General features: G+C 28.2%; 1 protein-coding gene across 2 annotated transcripts in view; it reads right to left on the reverse strand.

The window, feature by feature from the left end:
• LOC111614516 (folylpolyglutamate synthase, mitochondrial-like) overlaps window positions 1–22,432 on the reverse strand; it is a 29,892-nt gene extending 7,460 nt beyond the window's left edge. Inside the window, exons 1-9 of one of the 2 annotated variants that reach the window (XM_023355889.1) lie at window positions 22,313–22,432; window positions 22,075–22,186; window positions 19,771–19,851; window positions 13,184–13,245; window positions 9,778–9,958; window positions 8,574–8,715; window positions 5,112–5,225; window positions 1,197–1,344; window positions 983–1,125 (exon numbers count right to left, since the gene is read on the reverse strand). In XM_023355889.1, coding sequence (XP_023211657.1) covers window positions 983–1,125; window positions 1,197–1,344; window positions 5,112–5,225; window positions 8,574–8,715; window positions 9,778–9,958; window positions 13,184–13,245; window positions 19,771–19,851; window positions 22,075–22,186; window positions 22,313–22,350 — 1,021 coding nt within the window. In that variant the 5' untranslated portion in view covers window positions 22,351–22,432. The remainder of the gene's footprint in view (window positions 1–982; window positions 1,126–1,196; window positions 1,345–5,111; window positions 5,226–8,573; window positions 8,716–9,777; window positions 9,959–13,183; window positions 13,246–19,770; window positions 19,852–22,074; window positions 22,187–22,312) is intronic. The other variant, XM_023355890.1, reaches the window with a different exon arrangement.
• Window positions 22,433–23,240: the final 808 nt, after the last annotated feature.

The following is a 23,240-nucleotide window of genomic DNA, read 5'->3' on the forward strand; positions in this document are numbered from 1 at the left end:
AACTTCAACATCTCATTTAATTTTAATATTTTTTGTTTATATTAAATTTTATTATTTTCTTAAAATTTTAAATAGAATTATTTACATTTCTTATCATAATTGACAAAATCATCAGACAGTTATTTATAAAATTCAATTGAAAGCATTTACCTAATAATGAATTATATCTATATTATAAACTAGCTGTTACTTGCAGCTTCGCCCACACAGATTTTGCAATATGATAGAAATAACCCTCCCTCAGTACTTCACTAAGATTCTCAATCATTAGTTGTTACTAATTTAGTAAAATTACTGATTTTTGTTTGTTTCAAACTATGGACTGCTAATGCATCTAAATTCAAGTTTCAAATATTATGGGATTCCAAGATACGATAAATCTGAGTTTAATTTTTTTTTCAAAACATAAATGTTGTTATCTGGAAATTCTTAAAGTATAAATATTACAGAAAAATAGAGTTTCAGTTACCTCAGTACCTCTTTGTAAACCACTGCCTTTTGGGGTTAAGACTTTAAGCCTTAATCCTCTCCCCCCCAAGGTGGAATTTCCAAAAATACCTTTTTAGTGCACATTCTCATGATGTACCCTACTAAAATGCAGTTAAAAACAAAAAACTGCATCTAAAATAGTACAGTAAATGCCATTCTTCAGGTTAAGCCTTAATCCTCTCCCTCTCCCCCGCAGGGGAATTTCCGAAAATCCCTTCTTAGTGTGAATATTCATGACATACCCTAACTGTGTATCAAATTTCACCTCTTTAGGTTCAGCAGTTTGCTCTGGGCAATGATGAATCAATCAGTCAGTCAGGAAGGAAGTTTTAATTNTATATATATATATATATATAGATTATAAAAAATCTTTTACAGTATATTATTGTATTAATTTTCTTTAAATATTTTGGAAAAGTAATTTAAATAATAAAAATAAATTTTTATACAAATTAAAATCTTAAACTTTAAAATTATAACACTGATATTTTACCTGAAGTAGCATCTTTTGTTAAGTCTAGTTTATTTGGAGAAAATACTACTAAATCAAATGGTAGGTCAATTAAAGGGGTAAGTAATGTTTCCGCTTTCCTCTCACCAGTGCAATTGAAAAGTAGCACTTTGTATGTATCTCCTCTAAAAAGAAATTACATGTTAAAAAATTATGATAAAAAGTGAATAATAAAACTATTAAATAAGAAATTTACATGTTAGACTCTATTTTCTTGATACATTCTGCATACCACCTGACACATGGTATCATACTTTCGGCAGTATGAGCACCATCTAGGAAGTAAGTAATAGAATCTCTGTGAATCGTTTGATGACGACCGGGCCATCTACAATTCTGAAGACCTAAGAAAATATTTATTAATGAATTTAAAATAATTTAGATTTAAACAAAGTAATAATGAAGTTTGTAGAATATAATTTATATATAGTAAATTTCCCACATTTACAAAAATCACAGATTTACTCAATATTCACATTCACAGAAAAAAAACTTATTTGTGGTTACAGTAATTTGCAACTAGTTTAAATTTAATTTGAAGATATATTATTATTTAGAGTGTGCATATACATGTGTTTGTGTGCACATGCATACACATGTACAATGTACACACTAGCAATATATAAATATATATATATCTAACTCTTGATTTACACAGTTGTTTGGTTCCTTGTTAATCAAAATCAAGTAAGTTGACACTACCATTTATATGGAAAATGGAGGGAAAAATGCAAAGGTTCTATCTTTTGTTAACAATTTAAAAACAAAAATAAAATCTCATTCTGTAACTTCTTCATTTGTTGATAAAGAAATAATTACTATAAGATGCTAAAAATTATCAATATTAGCAGATGTAATCAGATACTTTTCTAATCACTTAAAAGAGGTTTTGGATGAATAAACTAAATTGTTATGTCCTTCCGTGTTGAACTCAGGTAAAAGTCAGATTTGAAGGACATAACAATTTAGTTTATTCATCCAAAACCTCTTTTAAGTGATTAGAAAAGTAAAGAAATAATTATTCTCTTCTTTTTAGTTGAAAAATCACAGATTACTTCTGTTGCTAATTTCTTCAATCCTAGGGTATGTTAATTTACTGAAGACATTAATGATGATCTTTGTTAACAGATTTTATTCAGATAAGCTAGATTTTTATCTACTCGATTACAGTTGAGCATCATTTATCTGAATCAATTTGGGACTGGGGTTGTTCGGATAACTTATTTTTCGGATAACCGATTATGTACGAAAAATATATTAACCTATCCCATCCTGAAATTTTTCTCTGTTGCGTGTCGCTTTGCATTGAATTTTTGTCGATGTTAAGCCCAATGTAAACTTTTTAAAATAATAATCGTGGCTCGTATCGTTAAAAATTATTTCTTTATTTTGTACAAACAAAATAAATATATTGAAAAATATAAAAACAATAAAAAATTATACTTCAGATGTTAATTTAGTATCAAAAACGTAAAATATTTGAGTAGCCCAAGACATAGCCAAAGATTGCAGCACCACAGCACTAGTGAAAATTTAAATTTGCCGACTGGAATTCTTTCGGATAACTGATGTTTCGAATAACCGACTTTTGGATAAATGACGCTCTACTGTATTTATAAATTTATTGATATAAACTGTAATGTGTATTGTATAGTGTAGACAAAAAAGTATAATTCAAAATGAAGAATTCCATTTCTGAACTAGAGGGTTGAAAACAGTGGCAATAAAACTATTATAACTATCTCCTTTTCAAATTACTGGAGCAATCAAAAACAAAACCTTTAAATACCAGTAACAGAACTTTAATGAAAACTCCAAACGTTTTCGGCCTTCACCAAGGCCTGCCTCAGGTTTTTTAATGAAACAGAATTCTAAAACAGAATGTTAGAACAATAATATTTAAAAATCAATTTTTAAAATTTTGAATACCTCACAATGTAAGCCAAATTCATATGATAGAGAGACTATCATACCAAGAAATTCATTTCTTGGATGACAGCATGCGACTCAATAGGGGCTAGGTGGAAATGAACATTTATTACAAATCAGGATACTTACCACTATTCATCCCAGCAAACTCTTCCGACCCTTTTTTGTATAAGATTGCTGCATTCTGTGCCCTAACCAGATGGGCCTACACTCATCATACCAATTGGGATGACGTTCTGCTAGAGTTACAATGTATCAAGGATATAGTGGTAGAACATGGCTAATAAAGAGACCTGATACGTAATTTAGCCGCGCTTACTCCGACCATCTTGCCGCACACAATGTTCTCAACACCCAGACTACTTCTAACAGAAGCCAACAGTGCAACCCAGGCTATAGGTGCACCAAAATACAGTTCAATCAGCATTTGAACTCCTTATACAAAGATATTGCAGGCCATAGTAATACCGAAATTGTATACAGGAGATCCAGTACAATATATAAGTTGCTACGCAACGCAAAGGATAAGATGGATCAAAACAGAGCCCCAGGAGTGTTATTGTATACTGGAAAGGGACGATAGATTCCGAAGGGAATTAGTATATACTTGTTCAACTAAACGATCAATATGAAAGAGTGTACATGAGCATCAATACAACCTTAAGAACAACAGGCCTTGTCCACATATGCCACTGATCTGGATGTGCAGGCAAACTTCCAGAACACCAAGTTAATTAGGCAGGCCTTTCATACGGACTATATTCATAGCCTGGATGCTTTGGAAATATATAAAGCCAGCCTGACTGGCAAATGTATTAACTTTAAAAGACTGCAATACAGTATTGCATGCATGGAAGTACTTTTATGAAAAATTCAGGCAAAGTTAACTATATTAATTCATCTCAGACACTATGTACATCTTAAAAATGTATATGTATGACATGGTCATACATTTATGATTTTTAGTCTCTCTATCATATGAATTTGGCTTACACTGTGAGGCATTTGATATTTTAAAAATTGATTTTTCAAATATTATCGTTCTAACATTCCGTTTTAGAATTTTGTTCCATTAAAAATCCTGAGGCAGGCCAAAAACATTCAGAGTTTTCGTTAAAGTTCTGTTAATGGTATTTAAAGGTTTTGTTTTTATTTGGCAATATAACTGCAATGTCATAGTTAGCAGAGGCCTAAATATTCATTTTATCAATAAAAAAACAATTTTAAAATAAAGTATTGAAGAATATCATCAAATATTAAATTGAAACTAACATTTAAAATGATATTTTATCAGATTTTTCCAACCCTGGTAAACTAAAATCATTAAATTTCAAATTGTGCAATCACACCATGGAAATTGTGTGTGAATATAAGCATGTGTGTAATTTAAATATAATCACAATCTTCATAAATTTAATGAGTTGATTTGATTTATAAAAAAAATTCCAATAATAAAGTTCATTTATTTCTTTTAAATTAGTTTTGAGTTCATGCAGAAAAATTGTAAGTTTTCATTTTTTCCATATTATTTTATGATAATCATTTTTGAAAAACTGAATTTGAAAACAAATTAATTTTGTAAATTCTTTTATAGAATCTTAAAGAATTAACTCTTCAGCTCCATGGTCACTATGAGGGCTGTTTTGAGCAAGCCCATTATGAGTTCAGCCGCACCACAATGGGCAACCAAGAGGAATGTGATGGGGCCCATATATCCATATGGATCACCCACCAAAAAATCCTGGGTCCAAAAACCCAGGATTTTTTGATGGGTGATCCATCCAGGTTCAATTCCAGGTCCCACACAGCAATAGGCTAACACCCTAATCACTTCTCTATCTGGCCATCATTCTAATTATATTAGTTGCAGTTTGCTTTTTCTTTTCATTCATTTAGTATTATAATATAGACTCATAAATTTTCATACTAATTAATTTTCATTACAAAGAAAAACTTTATCTAAATATAAAGTCAAAAAGATTAGTTTTCTACCATATTTGAATTAAAATGACAATTCAAATATTCTAAAAAATAACTAAATCTTGATGCCGAGAAATCAAGATTATTTTTTCCCATACATTATAAAAGTAATTATTTACATATTCAGCATTCACGATACTTTCTGAAAATTAACTCTTGAAACTACATACGAATTACTGAATAATTACATAATACAATTTACCTTCTGCAAATTTTGTACTGATTGAAAATGGCAAAGCTAATGGAGGAGGCAAATAATGATTATCTGCACCAAAATTCAATGGAAAGATAGTAGATGCTTTCTTCTGTGAGGAATCTAAATTAAAATAATAATACTTTTTATTTAAATTTATTTCACTTAAATTTCATTATTATATAATTTCTGTTATAAGTTCAAACTTGGTTAATTCGAATTTTTGAATAATTTGAATTCTACAAATTTTCCTTGAGTTTCTCAATAAATGTAATGTAAAAATTACCTGTTTAATTTGAATTTTTTTTTCTAATTTTTGGGATAATTTGAAGCTGGAGTAGCTTAGTTCATACTGAGCAACTAGCAAAAAGCAAATTTGAAAAGTGAAAAACAGATACAAAACTAGTATGGACTGCAGAAAGTGATTTCAAATTTTGAGCAGCCAACATTTACAAGCAAGAGAGAAACATCATCAGTAAAAACAAAATACTTCTGACATTCTGTTTTTAACCACTATTGGATACTTAAATATAAACATCCATTGAGTTCTGTAATATGCTTCTTGTCTAGTCTTGTACAGGTATACCTCAACTTACGTCGTTTCGAGTTACGTCGTTCCCGATTATATGTCGTTTGTCAAAAAAGTATACGAAAAAATAAAAATCAAGTTTAAGTCATTTTATTCGACTTTACGTCCGTCCGCCACAAATATTGAAGTCGTAATATCACTAGAAAAGCGTTTAAAGCACATAAAATCATATTAAAATATACACATTTACAAGTATGTACTGTATTTACAGTACAGTACATGCATTCGTAAATTTAGATTACTTTTTTCTGTACTCTATTAAAAACTAAAATTTATTTGTTTATAAGCTTAAAATACGTTTTTATTAACCATATATTATTAAAAATGCATTAATAAATAAAATACAGAACTGGAAATAGTAATTTATGGTTTAGCCTAGTGACAAGTACATTCGGAGACAAGTAAATTCGACATACGTCATTTTTCGACTTAAGTCGTTTTCCTGGAACCAATTACCGACGTAAGGCGAGGTATACCTGTATTTAATTTTTGAGCTCTATGATGGCTTTTCTTTTCCGCTAGACTTATTACACCATCCGGATCCATTACGGATAAGTCTAGCGGAAAAGAAAAGCCATTATAGAACTCATAAATTGAATAAACATCCACATCAAATGATCAAATACATAGCAATAACCCTCCAGCTGCAATATAACATGTTATATGGCAGCTGGAGGGTTATTGCTTACTTGTTACAGAAAATGAAAGATATGTTAAAGAAAATGATGTTGGTTGAGAGAAATATTTAAAAGTGTGAATTTAAAGAATATGCCAATTTTGATGTCTACTCTGTTGTATGATGATTTTGTAACCATCTTTAAAACCAATAAGAATACCCAACAACAAATGGCACTGTGATAAGTAGCAAAATGTTTTGGTTAGTGATAAAGTTCAACAGTTCTGAACTTCTGAGTGATTTGCAAAATGGTAAAATTTTCCAGAAACAACATCATATATGATGTGTTATTCCCTCTGATTCACTCTCAGTGTGAATTAAGTTTATAAGAAAATGTGACAACCAAATTAATTACATTTTATCTGTATTACTTAATAATTATCAATAAAATTGTTTAATTGAAATTATTTTGCACTTTCCTTGAAAATTGAGTTAACCAAGTTTGACTTTGTATATACATAAAAGTATATTTTATACATCCTAAATCCTTGGTTACAGGCTGTAATCTATAAAAACGTTGCATTTGTAAAATTCATTGCATGCAACCTATATACAAGGACAACTAATACATAATAAATGTAAGAAACATAATGAACCAATTACGTGTGTGAAGGATAAAGTTGCCAGATATTTTCAATCAGCAGTTACCAAAAGTGCTTCAAAAGAAGCTAAAAATTGCCAAAAAGTTGCCACATTTGTATTTTACAAAATCTAACTGATATGAAATAAAATTAAGTATGCATAGTCTGATCACATCTTCTTTCTCTGTGATATACAGTACCAGTAAAAATAATTTTAAAGCATTAGTGAAAACTGGCAAAAATGATCAACAAAGTGACATACAATTAACTTTAGTACATAGCCCAGTGAGATTTACATAAATGTTATTCTTGATGTTGTTCGTTTCCTATTGGTCTTTATTCTGAAATCATACACTAAAACCTTGGCTATACACTACATCCTATATGTGAGAGTATCTTATCCAACAGAAAATCAACATTCTTTTACAACTTTTGCTTTTGCAGCTAATACACAAGATGGCCTATAGCCAAAATTTTAGGGTGTTTTTGTTTTAAACCATTGTACTTAATTTATTTCATTTGAAATTCAAGAATTTTCATTTTGAATAACAAGTATAAGTCCAAAAACAAAATGTTGTTAATTTTAAGAATGTTCTATTCTTATCATTAATTTTATCCAAGATTAATTTTATTCTTCTGTAATTATTATTTATAACCAAAAAAACATTTTAATGAATTTTTAATGATTAATTCTTTTGAAGACAAAATCCTTTCCAAAAAATAGGAACCACCATTTATTAACTTTGTGTTCCAGACATTACACTTTTGGCGACTGACCTTTTCTTTTAGGCTACTGGCTGCCAAACAGTCCTTTAAAAAACAAAAATATCCAGTTAAAAATGTTTATATTTTTAACTGTTTGGCGGCCAGTAGCCTAAAAGAAAAGGTCAGTTGCCAAAAGTGTAATGTCTGGAACACAAAGTTAATAAATGGTGGCTCCTATTTTTTGGAAAGGATTTTGTCTTCAGAAGAATTAATCATAATTATCTCCATCGGACAAAAATTTACAAAAAAAAAAAACATTTTAATGGTTTAAATTAATTTGTTTTAATTGACTTTCATCTAAAAGGATAACAAAAGAGTTTGTTTTTATTCACTTATATACAAATCCTATGACACTGCTAAAAAACAAACTTTTAATATTTTGGTATCATTTCTCATAGGTTTATTTATCAATCTTACATTTCTACAATCTTAAAATTTATGGATAGAAATAATCCAAATGAGTATTCTGAAATCATCATGTAACTAGAAATAACTAGAAACAAAATTAAATATTAAATAGCAGGCAAGAAAACCTTCTCTTAGAAAGAAAATAGATAAGGTGAAGTTTTTGAATGTAAAAACATAATGGTATGAACATAATAATTTTGAAAAAATTATTCAAGTCATCTTCAATTTTTTAAATATATTCAGATCAGAGAATGCAGATATTTCATGATTAACTGTATTATGTTCAATAAATGTCAAATTTATTGAGCATTATTTTATCCAGATACATGTATATTGAGAATAAACATCTTTATACATTTTTAATATTTATGTTTATCAACTGAAAATGACTTTCATGAAAATAATATTTAATTCATAAATGTACACACTAAGACAAAAGTATTAATGTCTACCTTGTTTTCTCTGATTAATCCAACTTTGACATAATTGCAATGCTAAAGAAGCATTTGTTGTTTGGACATCACCCGGAATTCCTAACTTCACAACTTTTTCCCATTCATAAGTAGAAAGAGGAGGTACAACATGTAGAGAACACTATCAAAAAAATTAAATACATAATACAATTTATTAATATGCATAAGTAAAATGTACAAAAATTAAATTTAAAAATATTGATTAGAAATATTTCTAACAAATTACAAAATACACAATATAAATTTATATGTGTTTTATTTGTAGCTTAACTTAACTTATATATATATATATACAGTAACACCCCGAACTTACACGATAGGTGGGACCGAGCGATAACTGTAAGTAGGAGTATAATTTCGCATATAAATACATACAAATAATTTTTAATTGGGATTTTAATTTTTAATAAGAAAACAATTTAGAAAAAATGTTTAATAAAATCTTAGATAATACATATGTATAACAAATTATATTATTATACAATTTTTCACATTTACTTGATTATCACACCATAATTTTAACATTGTTTCCATCTCAGGAATAATACCGTGACGTTTACGAATGATGCTTGAATTTAAAGATTGAGCATTTTTTTACAACTACAAGAATTTTTTCTTTACCTTTTATAATTGTTCTGACCGTCGATTTTAGGAGATCAAACTCCTTTGCCAATTCACAAATTTTCATTTTGTATCGAAGTCTTTAATAATGTTAACTTTACATTCCAAAGATAAAGTTTTTCTTTTCTTGTTTGATGCAGAAGAATCAGTTCTACTTCGTTTAGATGACATAGTAGAATCTCTCGAGTCTCCGTAGATATAACAAACACAGAAATAAATAACACAAAATAAATTGTAGCTATATGTCGATTCCGTGCGACACGTCCTAACACGTAAGCTGAACAATAGTGCGGGGGGAGTGAGTAATCGAGAGTTGCGTGGTGCTCAAACAAAAGACGAATCGATGAGATTTGAAAATTGCGTAACTCCGGGTTTGCGTGAGTCGGGGTAGCATAAGTCTAGGTATTACTGTATATACAAGGATCACATAGATTTAAAGATTTAGTTAAATTTTCTTTTATTTATAAGACTTTTACTTATATTTAGCTGCTGTTAAATGTAAAAAGAAAATAAATAAAATACAAAAACCAGTCAGTCAATTTAGTAATAAAATATATTTTACATTAATCTCAGAGGCCTTCTTCTGTAAAACTTTCATAGCTTCTTGGGGTTGTGAAACAGTAAAGGCAGGAACTCCTGTTTTAAATATCCCAGCTTTTTGCCAAGCTATTTCTTCAATAGTCTTTCCAAGTATGGCAACGTGATCATAACCGAGAGACGTAACCCCAGTCACAACAGGCAATCTGAAAAAATAATCCATAATTTTTGTTGTTTATTAAATTGCATTAAATTTCCATTAATCTTTACATTAAATTTCCATTAAATTTCATTTATTCCATAAATGAAATTTAATGGAAATTTAATGTAAAGATGAACATTACTAGACAATATTTCTTTCTAAGTTTAATGTTTCACTCTTTTCTCATATTAAAACTTTATAAAAAGTTAAACATACAGACATATCTTATATTTCAAAACAATACCTTTCACACTTTTCCAGCAAGAGTTGATTTAAGATATTCAAAAAATATGTTTTTGAAATTCCACAACAGAATGTTAAATGCATATGACATTACTGTTTAAATTTAAAATATTCAACCCATAAGAATAAGTATACCTTTAAAATACAAAATGTAACTTAAATATATTGCAAAATTATTTTTGAATATAATTAAGTACACATTGTATATAGGGATTGCAATTGCTGGATCCCTCATCCAGCAATCCAGCTGGATCCAGCACATTTTTCGGCCTGTTGGATCCAGCGCTGCGGATCTGCAAATACTCAATTAACTTTCTAAATAATGGCACAAAAGTCTACGTTGTCGGCCTTGCCGTTTTGCTATGTGCACTATCACTTGGCAACAAGAGCGACATTTCTGTTCAGTGTGGCACGTGCTATACCCCCTCTCTATACCACATCGCCTGCCCTTTTACCTCTGCTGATCTAATTGCCAGTTGACTTTCCACTCTCGCTAAATAAAGTGTCTTCACGCTAAATAAAATAAGTAATTCCTATCCTAGTCCTGGTGCAAATTCTAATTTACGGTCAGTTGTGACGTCAATGAATCACGTGACGGAACGATCGCAGTTTAAACCGGCCATAGAAGTTCTCTGCAGAAGAGTCAAGTTTGATAACTGCTGACACAACCCTTAAATTTGTCTTAGATAAACTAAAAAGCCAGGACACAAAAGAATCAGAGAACGGCATCTTACCAAGGTCACAAGGATGCTGATTTACATACAGAACCCGAAGAAGTATGATCAAAAAGTTAGAAAGCTTTATTTTTCACATGCTGAAAAAATGTAATGTGCAAGGAGATGAAAAATATGCTGAATCATGTAAATACATATGTAGTGGAACCAGCAGCAATGGCAAAGGATATTATGAAAATGGAAATCTAGATAACCCTGATTCCCTGAATTTCACTTTGGAACAAGAATTAGAGACCCAACTAAAGTGTGAGAAAGAAAACTTCATAAAATGGAAAGAAACTAGTACTGAGAAGGATTATGATAAGTTATTAAAAAAGGAAATGTCTGTTTAGGAAAGTGAGGGAGTCATAGGTGAAAACTTATGTTTGATTTATCATTATTTAATGACACTGAAACCAACTAGCATAGAGGCAGAAAAGGCCTTCTATTCCCACTGCCACTACCTAAAGTTAGAGGCAATGGGATATATATGCAGTTCATTAAGAAGTAGGTGGGAGACAACACCATCAATACCATGTTTCTTGAGATCCTACTTTTAGAAAAGTCAAAAAAATAACAGAAGTGATTGATTTAATTTTATTTAATCCTTTAAAATACTTTATTCAAGACAAGACTAATATTTTATAACTTCTACTCTAATTCTATTAAGTAAGAGTTTTTAACTTTTATTCTATAAGTGGTTAGTGGGCTAGACTAGGCAATTTTATTGTTAAAATTAGTAAGAAACTGAGACTACCTAGTCAGTTAAATAGTTTATTGAATTAATGAGTATCAGTATCTTAGATATATATTAATGAGTATCAATATCTTAGATATATGATGATATGAAAGTATGTGATTCATGATTGTGATAATAATAACTAACTACTAGACTACTACTAATTACTTACTCACTACTTTACTAACACTAATAATTAAATTACTTATAAATAACTACAGACTGATATGTAGAGCCTATATAAGAAACTGATAAGACTAATAGCCACTTAGCCACTGATTATCCGTCCTTACATTATTATAATATAATATATTAATATAAATTAATTAGTAGAATTACCTTTGCTATTATTTAACTTAAAGATTACATTATAATTATAATCTAACTAAACATTTAAAGTTAATTATCTCTATCTCAAGTGTTAAACCGAACCAAAGTTAAGTTTACTACCTAAATGTGTAAGAAGTTTTACTGATTTATAGTGACCAGTCTAAATAATAAAAGTTTCTTAAGTATTTAAAAAATGTTTTATTTCTTTAAAAAAAACCCATAAATTTCTGGATAGATAGATAACAATTTATTGCACCAAAAACATCCGCGCATCATTCCAGCTGGATCCGCACTGGATCCATCTGGAATGATGTTGGTCCAGCAAAAATCCAGCTGGATTTCAATCCCTAATTGTATGCCATTCAAGACTGGACATGTGCCATTCAAGTGGATATTCATGTTTTGTCTTATAACTTTTCATAGTGACATCCATTTTAGGGGATTAATCAAGTGACAATATCTAGAGTAATTATATATATAATTTTTACACAAGATTGAATGAAAGTACATTACCTTTCTTATCAATGATGAATGTTATTTGCACTACTTTTATTTCTTTTATGATTTTTCAACACGTTTATAATGGCATAATCAAACTATAACATATATTATGCTTTATCAAAACATTTTGAGTCTTATTTCATTAAAATTAATATGTAAATTCATATTATAATTTCTTTATTTCTATAATTTCTTAATTCAAGATATAATAATTTATAGTAAATTACAATGAAATCTAACTATACTTGGTAGCCATAGACTACATTCTGTACTTAGAACTGCTTTGATTCATTATATTATGACATAATTAAAAAAAAATACACACAAAAGTTAACTCTAATATTTTGTATCATTGCCCTTCTTCCATGCTTACAATCACTCAACAAATTCTAAAATTATGAAGAGTAAAGTAACTTTTAATTTCTTATTGGCTATAGTCAGATATGATGATATGCCAATAGATTATCATCCTTTCTGTTATAGCCAATGTTTCAACATTCCTGATACAAGGTGCTAGTTACTTCATCATTATCAGTAAGATATTCTACAATGCCTTTTGTGAATGTCATCTATTACAAGTCATTAAACTGTCAATTTTAACAATATCATTAACATATGACATTGTTATTAACAACACTTTTGTGAATCCAGCCCTTATTTTGTTATAAAACTTTACTTGAAAAAATATTTAAAATATAAATACCTCACAATGTTTGTGTTGTCATATAAACCACCAACGCCAACTTCTATAATAGCAACGTCTACCTATTTAAAAATATAAAACATTGGAATTATCAAAAATAATAATGATTTTATATTTGCAATTGATAAAAATTTTCAAATATAATCTGTAATCTTCATTATGACAAATTTAAATTGTAGTTTTATTTATTTATTTAACTCAAACATTTTAATTATAATTAATAAAGAATAATTATTTGTTTATATATTTTGTTTTTGGACAATTTTTCATTAACTTTGTTGAATCAATTAGATTATTATAAACAATACACGAATCTTTTATTTATTGTCAGTATCGGCTCTAGGTACAATCAAATTGTTGGACGCATAGGGTGCTGCGAGAAAATGGATATAAAATTTTCACTATTTATACATTAATTAGCAAGCCCAGATTGTACCAAACTTCTTGCTTAGTATGCAGAGAAGCCTAGAGCCAGTACTGTTTATTGTATGTACGTCATCAGTCATCTTACTTCATTTTGTTAATCATCAATTAGCATTGTAATATGATAAGTACCAATTTATTTAGTAAATAAAACCAAAACAGTATTATTGAATCAATATTTAAAAACTGACTGTTTCATACTAACTGTTTATTTTGAAGAAGAATAACATTATTATTTTTAGTGCTTTAAAGCATTGGTTGGCAAACTTCTTTAATTGTCCACCCTTTTATCAATAAAGAAAAATAGCACACACAAAGCAATCATCTAGAATTTTAGAACTTTTAGATTTAAAATTAACACCTGGGTACTTAAATACAATATTAGAAAAAATTATTCATCTCATTCTATTTATTACTACTTTATCATTATGAATCCACTTTACTATAGTTACATTTAAAGTAAAGTTAACATACACATATTCAAATAATAAATACGGTGATTTTAATAATATTTTCTGTTATTATTTTACAATTATGTGCTTATTTCTATACTTGCAATTTATTATATTTCTAATAAATAAGACTTTTTAAGAATTTTAATTATTATTTATTTTTCAGTTTATCATAATTGAACATTTAACGAGATATCTGAGAAAAGCAATTAACATTAAGACTTAATTTACATTTAAAAGTGGCATGACAATTGCCTTTCGAAACCTGCCCAATATCTTGTTATTTCTAAGTTAAAATAATTTGACCTAAATATGGAAATTATAGATATATTTTTGATTTTAAAAAATTTTATTTTAAATGAAATAACCCAGTGTTATGAATATATATTTTTTACTACATTATGTATAAATTTATATCTTATAACAATGAAAAACTCGTATAATCAATTTAAAGAGATTTTAATTTTGACAGTACACTTATTGTTCTTGGGCTTCTTTCAGAAATAATCTATTTAATAACCTTCGAAACTTTTCACAATACAACTACAATCTTCTCGTGGCATACTAGTTGAAAATCACTGCTGTAGAGCATTGAATCATATTATATATTCTATAATAAAATATTTCTGACATAAAAATTATCAGTTTTTAATTTTTTAATATAGTGTTATAGCAATTAGAAAATAATCTTCAAAAATGAATGAAATGAAGCTAATCAGTTAATCAAATTTTTCCAATTGGCAGAGTAATTAAAAGAAATTTGATAATATAGATAAAATATTTAAGATAAAACTTCTGAGAATCTTTCTAGAACAAATTTTAGAAAGACCTGAATATTTTGATACATCAATACATATATTTTTTTATACTATTTTGTTAAGATTGTAAAAGTTTCTAATTCTTTTAATAAACATCTCAATTAAATATATTATCCACCGAGAATAAATCTCAAAGATTTAGTTCTATTATTATTCAAACAGCCAAATATTTATTTAATTATATATTTAAATTTCTGTCTACCATGCACATACAAACATTACATATATGATTATGCATGTATAATTTTAATTTGAATTTATTAAAACACTATGTTTACCATTTTCTTTATTTTTATAAATAGAATGGTAATCACACCAAAAGTAAGAGAAATTATACAGCAATAATTCCTTTAAAAAGTTTTTCATTATGGCTGATTGTAAATTCTTGAGGTAGGCATGTTATCTCCAGCAGATAAAAGAAGTATTAAAAATTTAATGCTTTTTCTATGGAAAAATCCTTTTCCAAAAGTTCTTGAAAAAGAAAGCAGATATAACCACACAGTTTTTTCATTAAAATTCAATTTAATTTTTCTATTTCTGTATAGTTTAGAATTTGAAAATCAAAATCATTAATTTTCTATGAATTTTTAAAAGGTATGTAAATTTGTAGAAAATCAACAAATTGATTTTCAAAGATTTGCAAATATAGATAATTTTTTTAGTATTTTATTGTCTTTAGACAATAAAATATTAAAATATCAGTAGCCCCTTAATACAGAACTTTCAGCATAAATTGAACATAAAAAATAATAGTGATAATGAGTTAAGTTTCCTAAGGTCTATATAAAGTATAATGATATTGCATATAAATGTATATCAGTGTTTCTCAACGGGGGCGATATCGCCCCCATGTGGGCGTTTTTCCATGTTGAGGGAGCGATTAGTAACAATTTACATTTTGGGGGCAAAAAACAATTTTCTGGGCAATATAGTAAAATATTATATTAAGAATAATTAGATATTTTATTCGTTATATCGTGCAATAATTAAACAAATAACATTATACTAGTCACTAGTCTATTCAATTCAGTACGACTTTGGCGTTAGTCTTGGCCCTTGGCATCGGAATTTTAAAGTGAAGGGGGCGATAATAGGTAATGGTTTTATTGAAGGGGGCGATACCACGTTGAAGGGGGCGATGATTCGTTAGAGGTTGAGAAACACTGATGTATATTGTAATCAGTTAATGTTTTGGGGTATTGTAATACAATACAGAATGTGTTTATGTGTATTGATCTTCAAACCAATATTTAGTGTTTTAAATCATACTGGTATTTTAATTAATACAGTCAACCCCCCCTATAATTACGATTCCTATAAAACTGCGAAAAAATTGTGACGGTATCCATAAAAACCGGTAAAAAACTCCTATAATTATGTAAAATGTCATCGGGCAGCCGAACTACTTTCCTGCCGTCCGTAGCGTGGCGCTACGGAGCGATTACTATCGTCTGTACAGTATTATATATAAATTAGGTACTGTACATATAATTATATATTAATTATATATAAATTAGGTACTGTAAATATAATTATATATTAAGTATATATAATTATATATTAACTTAATTTATTGTAACTTTATTATAATTATATATATTTTTTCCGCCGCGTGGCGCCACGCTACAGAGATTTTACGCTAACTATCGTCTGTACAGTATGTAAATTAGCTACCGTAAGTCTAATACAGTACTGTAATTTTATACATTTCTTGTGAAAGAAACATTTCTTATTCAACGGCGATTAAAATTATTTATATTAATGATGTCTTCAAAGTTCAAGGAAGTTTTCGCAGAAAAATAAGTTATTAGAAATCGGCTGCGTTTGCTGAGCTGTTCCGCGATAAAAACAATGTTGAGCAATGGCGATGTCGAATGGTGACACTCGGTAAGTAATCCCACAATTTTTTATTTATAGCGTAGTTTATACTGATTATTTCCAAAAAAAATATACGTATTTTAAAAATGTTGAGTCGGATTAGTCTAGAATCGATTAATTTTATGGAAGAAAACCTTTCAATCAGCCGTAGTCCGTAAACTTTACACGTGTCAGGCTGTGATTGGAACGACTCGTAAGAAATCGGATTCCTAAAAAATGGAACGTATCTATGATCTTATAGGGGGGTTGACTGTACTTCATTATGATATTTTATTAACTGCCATCCGACGCGCCAGTGGTCGTACTAGTTAGGGCCATATAGAGCCATCCGACCACCCGACGTCGCTATAACCAATGTAGATTTCACTCAAGGTTAAATTATCCTGGCTTCGTAAGACATTGTTTTACATCCTAGTGGTGGCCTCTCGTGGACATCTATAAAGTTGGCTCTAGTCGCTGGCTGTCGTATGGCCTCATGAAGTGGTTCGACGACCGGCAGTTGTAGTGTTTTTTTTAATAAAAATCTATTTTATATCTGATAGTGTTTTTTTAATAGTAAATAGTTAAAAAAAAAGGAAAAAAATATCGAATACTAGTTTAATTATTCTCTTTTATTGCATATAATACAAATAATATTACAAAACAAAAATCAAAGTATATAAGTGCGAAATAATATATATTTACAGAAAAAAACATGTGCAGTCCAAACAAATTGTAAAATACTTTTAACACATAGATGTAAAACCTTTTAATTAGGTGAGCACATGTAATTACAGCGGGTTTTTAATATAAATAGCCGGTGGTCTTATAGTCTCCGGTTCAAGGCCATATGACTGCCAGTTGTCGTTCATATATTTTTTTTATCTTCACTCTATTGACTGTTATATAACGACCCTTCTATTTACATTATAATAAAATATTAAATATCAAATTTTCTCATTGTGGCCGATAAATATGCAAAATATCATATTACAGGCGGCAGTCAATGTGTTAATAGCAGATGTCTGCATTGGTCCTTTCATCTTTCTCTTTTTCAGAAGAAAGCACATCTTGCGAGATTCTTTGTTCTTCATTCAAGAGTTCTTGGGGTTCTTCTGATGTCAGATCAGTTTCAGATTCCATTATGAACTATCCAATGTCATCTTCATTCACCTTCAATTCGAAATCTCTAGCAGTTGTCACAATTTCATCCATAATTTCAGGGACATCATCTCCATCTCATTGAATGCAGGAGGGACACAGCTTTCGCCAAGCAGAATCCAACTCTCATTGAATTACTTCTGACCACGCCTTTTAAATGAGTTGTCTGACCATGCTTTTTGAATGAGTCAGATAGCTTCAACAATATCGAAGTTTTCTTTCCAAAACATTAAAAATGTTTTGGAAAGAAAACTTTGAGGAGAACTAACATGTTTCAAAATACCTAGAATTCTATCACTTCATGTGACGAATGTGGAATTTGTGGATTCAGTTCTCCAAAAATTTCTCTAGCTTTCTTTTGAATGATAGTCATACTAATTACATCTCTTTTCATTTCCATTTCTTTTATGTAAATTAAAAGCAATCTCTCCATTTTTTTCATGGATAGCATATCTTTGTTTCTCAGATGTGATTTTCGTTACTCCTTTAGCTCCTTGAGTCTTCTTGATTATATCTTTCTTAGCTAAGATTGTGCCTACTATAGACCTGTTTAAGCCATACTGCCTAGCAACATCAGACATCTTCTGCCCACTCTTTACCTTGGCTATTATCTCTTGCTTGGTTTCTATAGTGAGCATGGTTCTTGAAACTCCACTCTTTTTAGGCTCCATAATATTATCAATTTCTTTTTGAAATAAAAAGTTCAGAAAGGCATTCACAAAGATTTGGAGAACAGAAAGCAACTAGCACACAAGAATTATGTAAATGTGAGGCCTGAATGAAATTCAAAATTTTGGTGTTAAAACGTTAACAAATATCCGATAGGACAGTTAAACTCTCACCTTTAGAAAATAAAAACTGTCACAAAACTTAACAAGTGCCCGATAGTCTCACAAAGACTATAAAAAATTATTTGTCAGAAAGGTAAACAAAAAGCTGGAATTACAATAGAGAGTTTCAAAGTTTGGAAGAATTCTATCCGATCGGTATTGGGTTGATTGTGGATGTAAATGTCTACTGTGCTCTGAAAGGTTTCGAATTGTTACCTGAAAACAAGAGAAAACCAATCAGTATTCATTATTTTACATTGCTTCTTTTTGTGCTTGTTCTGTGAAGTGTTCGTTGTCAGAACATAAAAATCTTTCACAGAAGTGTTCATTGTCAAATTTGTTCATAGTCTGAACTATTTGTTAACAAATCACCCACTGTATTTAGTCACTACAGGAATTGAGAGTTAGAATGCAATATAAAAATAATCAATCTAACTGGTGTCAGGATTGACAGAGAAAGAGATCTCCTGAACTTTAGTCTCCCAAAAGTTTAGATAAACCTTCTGAAGCCATCCTAGACAAGTGGGCAAGGTTTTACCGACCCCGATCTCACAGTATTGTTAGCGTGACTGACCGTTTGAAGTCAGAAATAGTTTTTATGCACTAGTTTTGACTGTTGTTAAGTAAAGTTGGTTGTAAATCAGGTACTAACTATATATGTAAAAAAATTTTTATGAACTTATTACTCATGTATTAAGTTTATATAATTCACCTGAAAATCAGATAAATTATATAGATGTGTATGTATCTAAACCGGAAAGAGGTTAAATGACTTTTAAAGCCAAAGCAGGCATAATTGCCTAATCCTTGAACAATCCAAGATGTACATATCCATAAAAATTTGAATAAACCAATATGTTAATAACCAATATTTACAAATATAAACATCAATTAACCTGATTTTTATACTAATACCAAACAGTTACTTCATATTTAATTATAATAGTATCATTAATATAGTCTGATATAACCCAACAATTTGACATAATGTTAATATTTTTTAATTAGTTACATAATGTTTACTAAAATTTATACTATATTCTTACCTTTTCTTGAAGAAACACATAAAATGCCATTATTGTTAAAAACATAAAATAAGGTGGCATGGATACTTCTTCAGCCTTTTCCTGAAAAACAAGTTAAAAATGTCACTGACCATAATAAAAATAATTATCACAAAAATTTAACCGAAAATAAAAAAATAGCCGTCTTTTCATGTTAAGATTCTTTAATAAAAATAAAAATGTGTACACAAGTTATTTCAATGAGCATTACCATCTTCACCAGGCAAAAAAATTTTTGTAGAATGATACATCAAACAAAAATTTTTTTAAACAAAAGAATGTAAGTTTAAAAAATCAATCACTTCTTATAAACATTATTAATAATCTAAAACTATTAAAAACTAATACTAATATTAAAAACATTAAAACTAATAAAAATTATTAATGATCTTTTTGTCAATTTTTAAAAATTTGACCAAATGCAAAAGAAATATAATGACCATAAAACAGGTTTTTAAATATTAGAAAAAAGGTATAAGATCAATAGATCCTTATAAGAAATGTAAAAATTAAAACTATAATTTTAACAAACTGGCTAACAGCACCATATCCACAAAATTAACTTTTTTAGTAATTTAAAAAGCAACACTCAAGTCAAAGGTCAATCTATTATAGGAATACATATTTGTTATTTAATAGGATTTGCAGATAAATATGGTTCTCTGGTACATACACAATAATACAAGAAATCATAATCAAGAAATGGACATAATCAAGAAATTGTGAAATCCAACCACCTCGATTGTAACAGACGGAAGGCAAATGTTCATCGAAAAGTTAATTTATGTAAACTTCTAAAATGGTATAAACATCCCCCTTGTAACAGGCTATTGCCTATTACGTTAATAAACATTGATTGATTAATTGATACATACACAATAATGCTTCCAACCAGAACATAACATAATTACAATAATAAACTGATTTAATTTCTGGCATTAAGACAAAACCAAGAGAGTAGATATAAATTCATTTAAAATAAACAAAGATTTATGAAAAGCAGTAATAAGAGCCAAAAAATTATGGAATTATAAATTTTACAATTTAATTAATTGAAATCTAGTATAAACATGGCTCAAAAATCCAGCAATTCATATCCATGATTTGCAAAAACTTTGTTGTTTTATATCAAAATATAGTTTAGAAGCATTAGCAATGATTCAAAATATTATAATGCATTTGCCCCAAGTTTTAAAACTTTGGCTAATCTATAATTTCAAATCAATTTCTAAGTAAATATAAAGAAACTAAGAGTATGAAAGATACATATAACAGAACAAAGAGAAGTTATTTCTAATAAGTTACGATTAAGCAATTATTAATTATAAGTAACTAGCTGACTGCTCATCATATGACAGAATGTATGTAAAATAGTATTGTAAAGTCACACTTGTAAAGTTTATTTACCTATTTCACTATAACATATACAAAGAAAACAGTTTTATTCATTTCTTATTTTCTGTACATTGTAGATTACTTCAAACAGCTTGTTTGAAGTAATTAACATTGCTTTGAAAATACAGAGTAGCAATTAACAAGCAGTTATAGCAGAAGTGTAACCATATTATCAATGTTTGGCTAACTTTACAGTTAGGTAAACATTGATCATATAGTTGCACTTCTATTGTAACTGCTAAAAATGATACGAAAGAATTAGAAAAAAGTATAAAAAGTAGGAAAATTAAATTAATTAGTACAGTGAAATAAATATTATAATACAAATGTTTGAAAGAAATAGTTAAAACTCCCACTTTCTAATTACAACTGCTTAGAATAAATAGACAAATGCATCATACAACTAATATTTGCATAGCATTACATAGTGAATGACACTGTGAAACTATTATAAGTTGACAGTGTAATGAGTCACTATTATTATAATTACGTTGTTTAAATATTGTTTCTCTTTAACAACAATCTTAATTTACTGAATTTAAAGTTTTTACAGGTGTGTAATTAATTAAACACATCTTTAAAAACTTTAAAATTCAGTAAATAACATTGCCTTCAGGTCTATTAAAGTTATTTACTGGAATTTTAAGGTTTTTAAAGGTGTGTAATTATCACTTATACATGTCCAGTTTATGTAGATGTTAAAAATAAAAACAATCTTGAAGGTTTTAATAAAATTTAGGGCAATTTTTTAATAAAAATATTTGGCAGAATAATACAATTACTATGTACAAATTAAAATTTATATAGTTTCAGAAACATTTAAAAATTAATTGTTAAATTATTATTTGACTAAACTAAAAAATAATAAAAACTTTAATACAAATAACATACTTGTAATTTTAATTTGTTATAAACCTCCCAAAAATATGACGTAAACATTTCTTTACACAGAGGTTTTCCATTTATTCGAATTCTTTCTCTAACAGCAACTAAATGAGGAGAACTGTAGAAATAAAAGTTTTATCTTTGGAAAACAAAAAATGAAAATAAATAAAACTTTGATTTTCTTTGTTTACAAACTGATAAAAGTTTTATATAAATTACATTTTATTCTATCGTAATACGTTACCTGTAGAAACCCGTTTTAACTCCTCGATGACGTAACATACTTTCCGTAAAAGCACACGTAGATCCTTTGCCTTTTGTACCAGAGATATGAATGATATTTAATCTATCTAAGTCAGTAGGCTGTAAAATATAAACATTTTCCTTAATCATTTTTGATCATTATCAATTTATATATTTTAATATAAATTACATTTAACAAAATAATAACAAATTTTACTTTAAAATGTTTTCATCTTAAATATTAATACTTACAAATTTAAAAATTAATCCACGAAATTAACTATAATTAAATATATNGAACATTAAATTGTAAAATTATTTTAAAAATTTGTTCATTTAATTTTATCTCTAGGTCGTAGATATAGTGGTATTACGATAAACACGGAGTAAAGCAAACGTAACACACGACGATTTCGTCATTAGATTTCGAAAATAAAACCAACAATTTAGGTTTTAAATTATTTCAAATTAAAATCGAAACGGAAGAAGTTTCCGGCAATCGTACAGTTAAAAAAATTAATTTTAATCTAATTATTGCTTATATTTAAAATTTTAAATTTCGCACTTAAATATAATATATAATAAAGTTTCACTATTAAAAATTAACTTTCAAAAATTAAAAAAATAAATAACATTTCAATGCCATTTCTTAAATTAAAAAGTAATATTTTAAATTCTTTTATAATTTAATAAAAAACTTGTTTTAAATTCATTAACTATAACTTACAAACATTAAAAAACAACTCAATAAATTTTGTAAAAAATACAGTTATACAATAAAAAGCAATAAAATAAAAACTATTCAAATAAAGTTAACATAATCTGTAATTGTGTTTTTTATAGGAAAAATCTCAAATTTACAAATGGATTCAATTACGGCCAGTTTTTCAAAGATAAAATTGTTTTAAAATATATTTAATCTTTCTTTA

Source organism: Centruroides sculpturatus, unplaced genomic scaffold, assembly GCF_000671375.1.
Source record: "Centruroides sculpturatus isolate CEXI.00-Female unplaced genomic scaffold, Cexi_2.0 scaffold2085, whole genome shotgun sequence".
NCBI classification, from domain to species: domain Eukaryota; kingdom Metazoa; phylum Arthropoda; class Arachnida; order Scorpiones; family Buthidae; genus Centruroides; species Centruroides sculpturatus.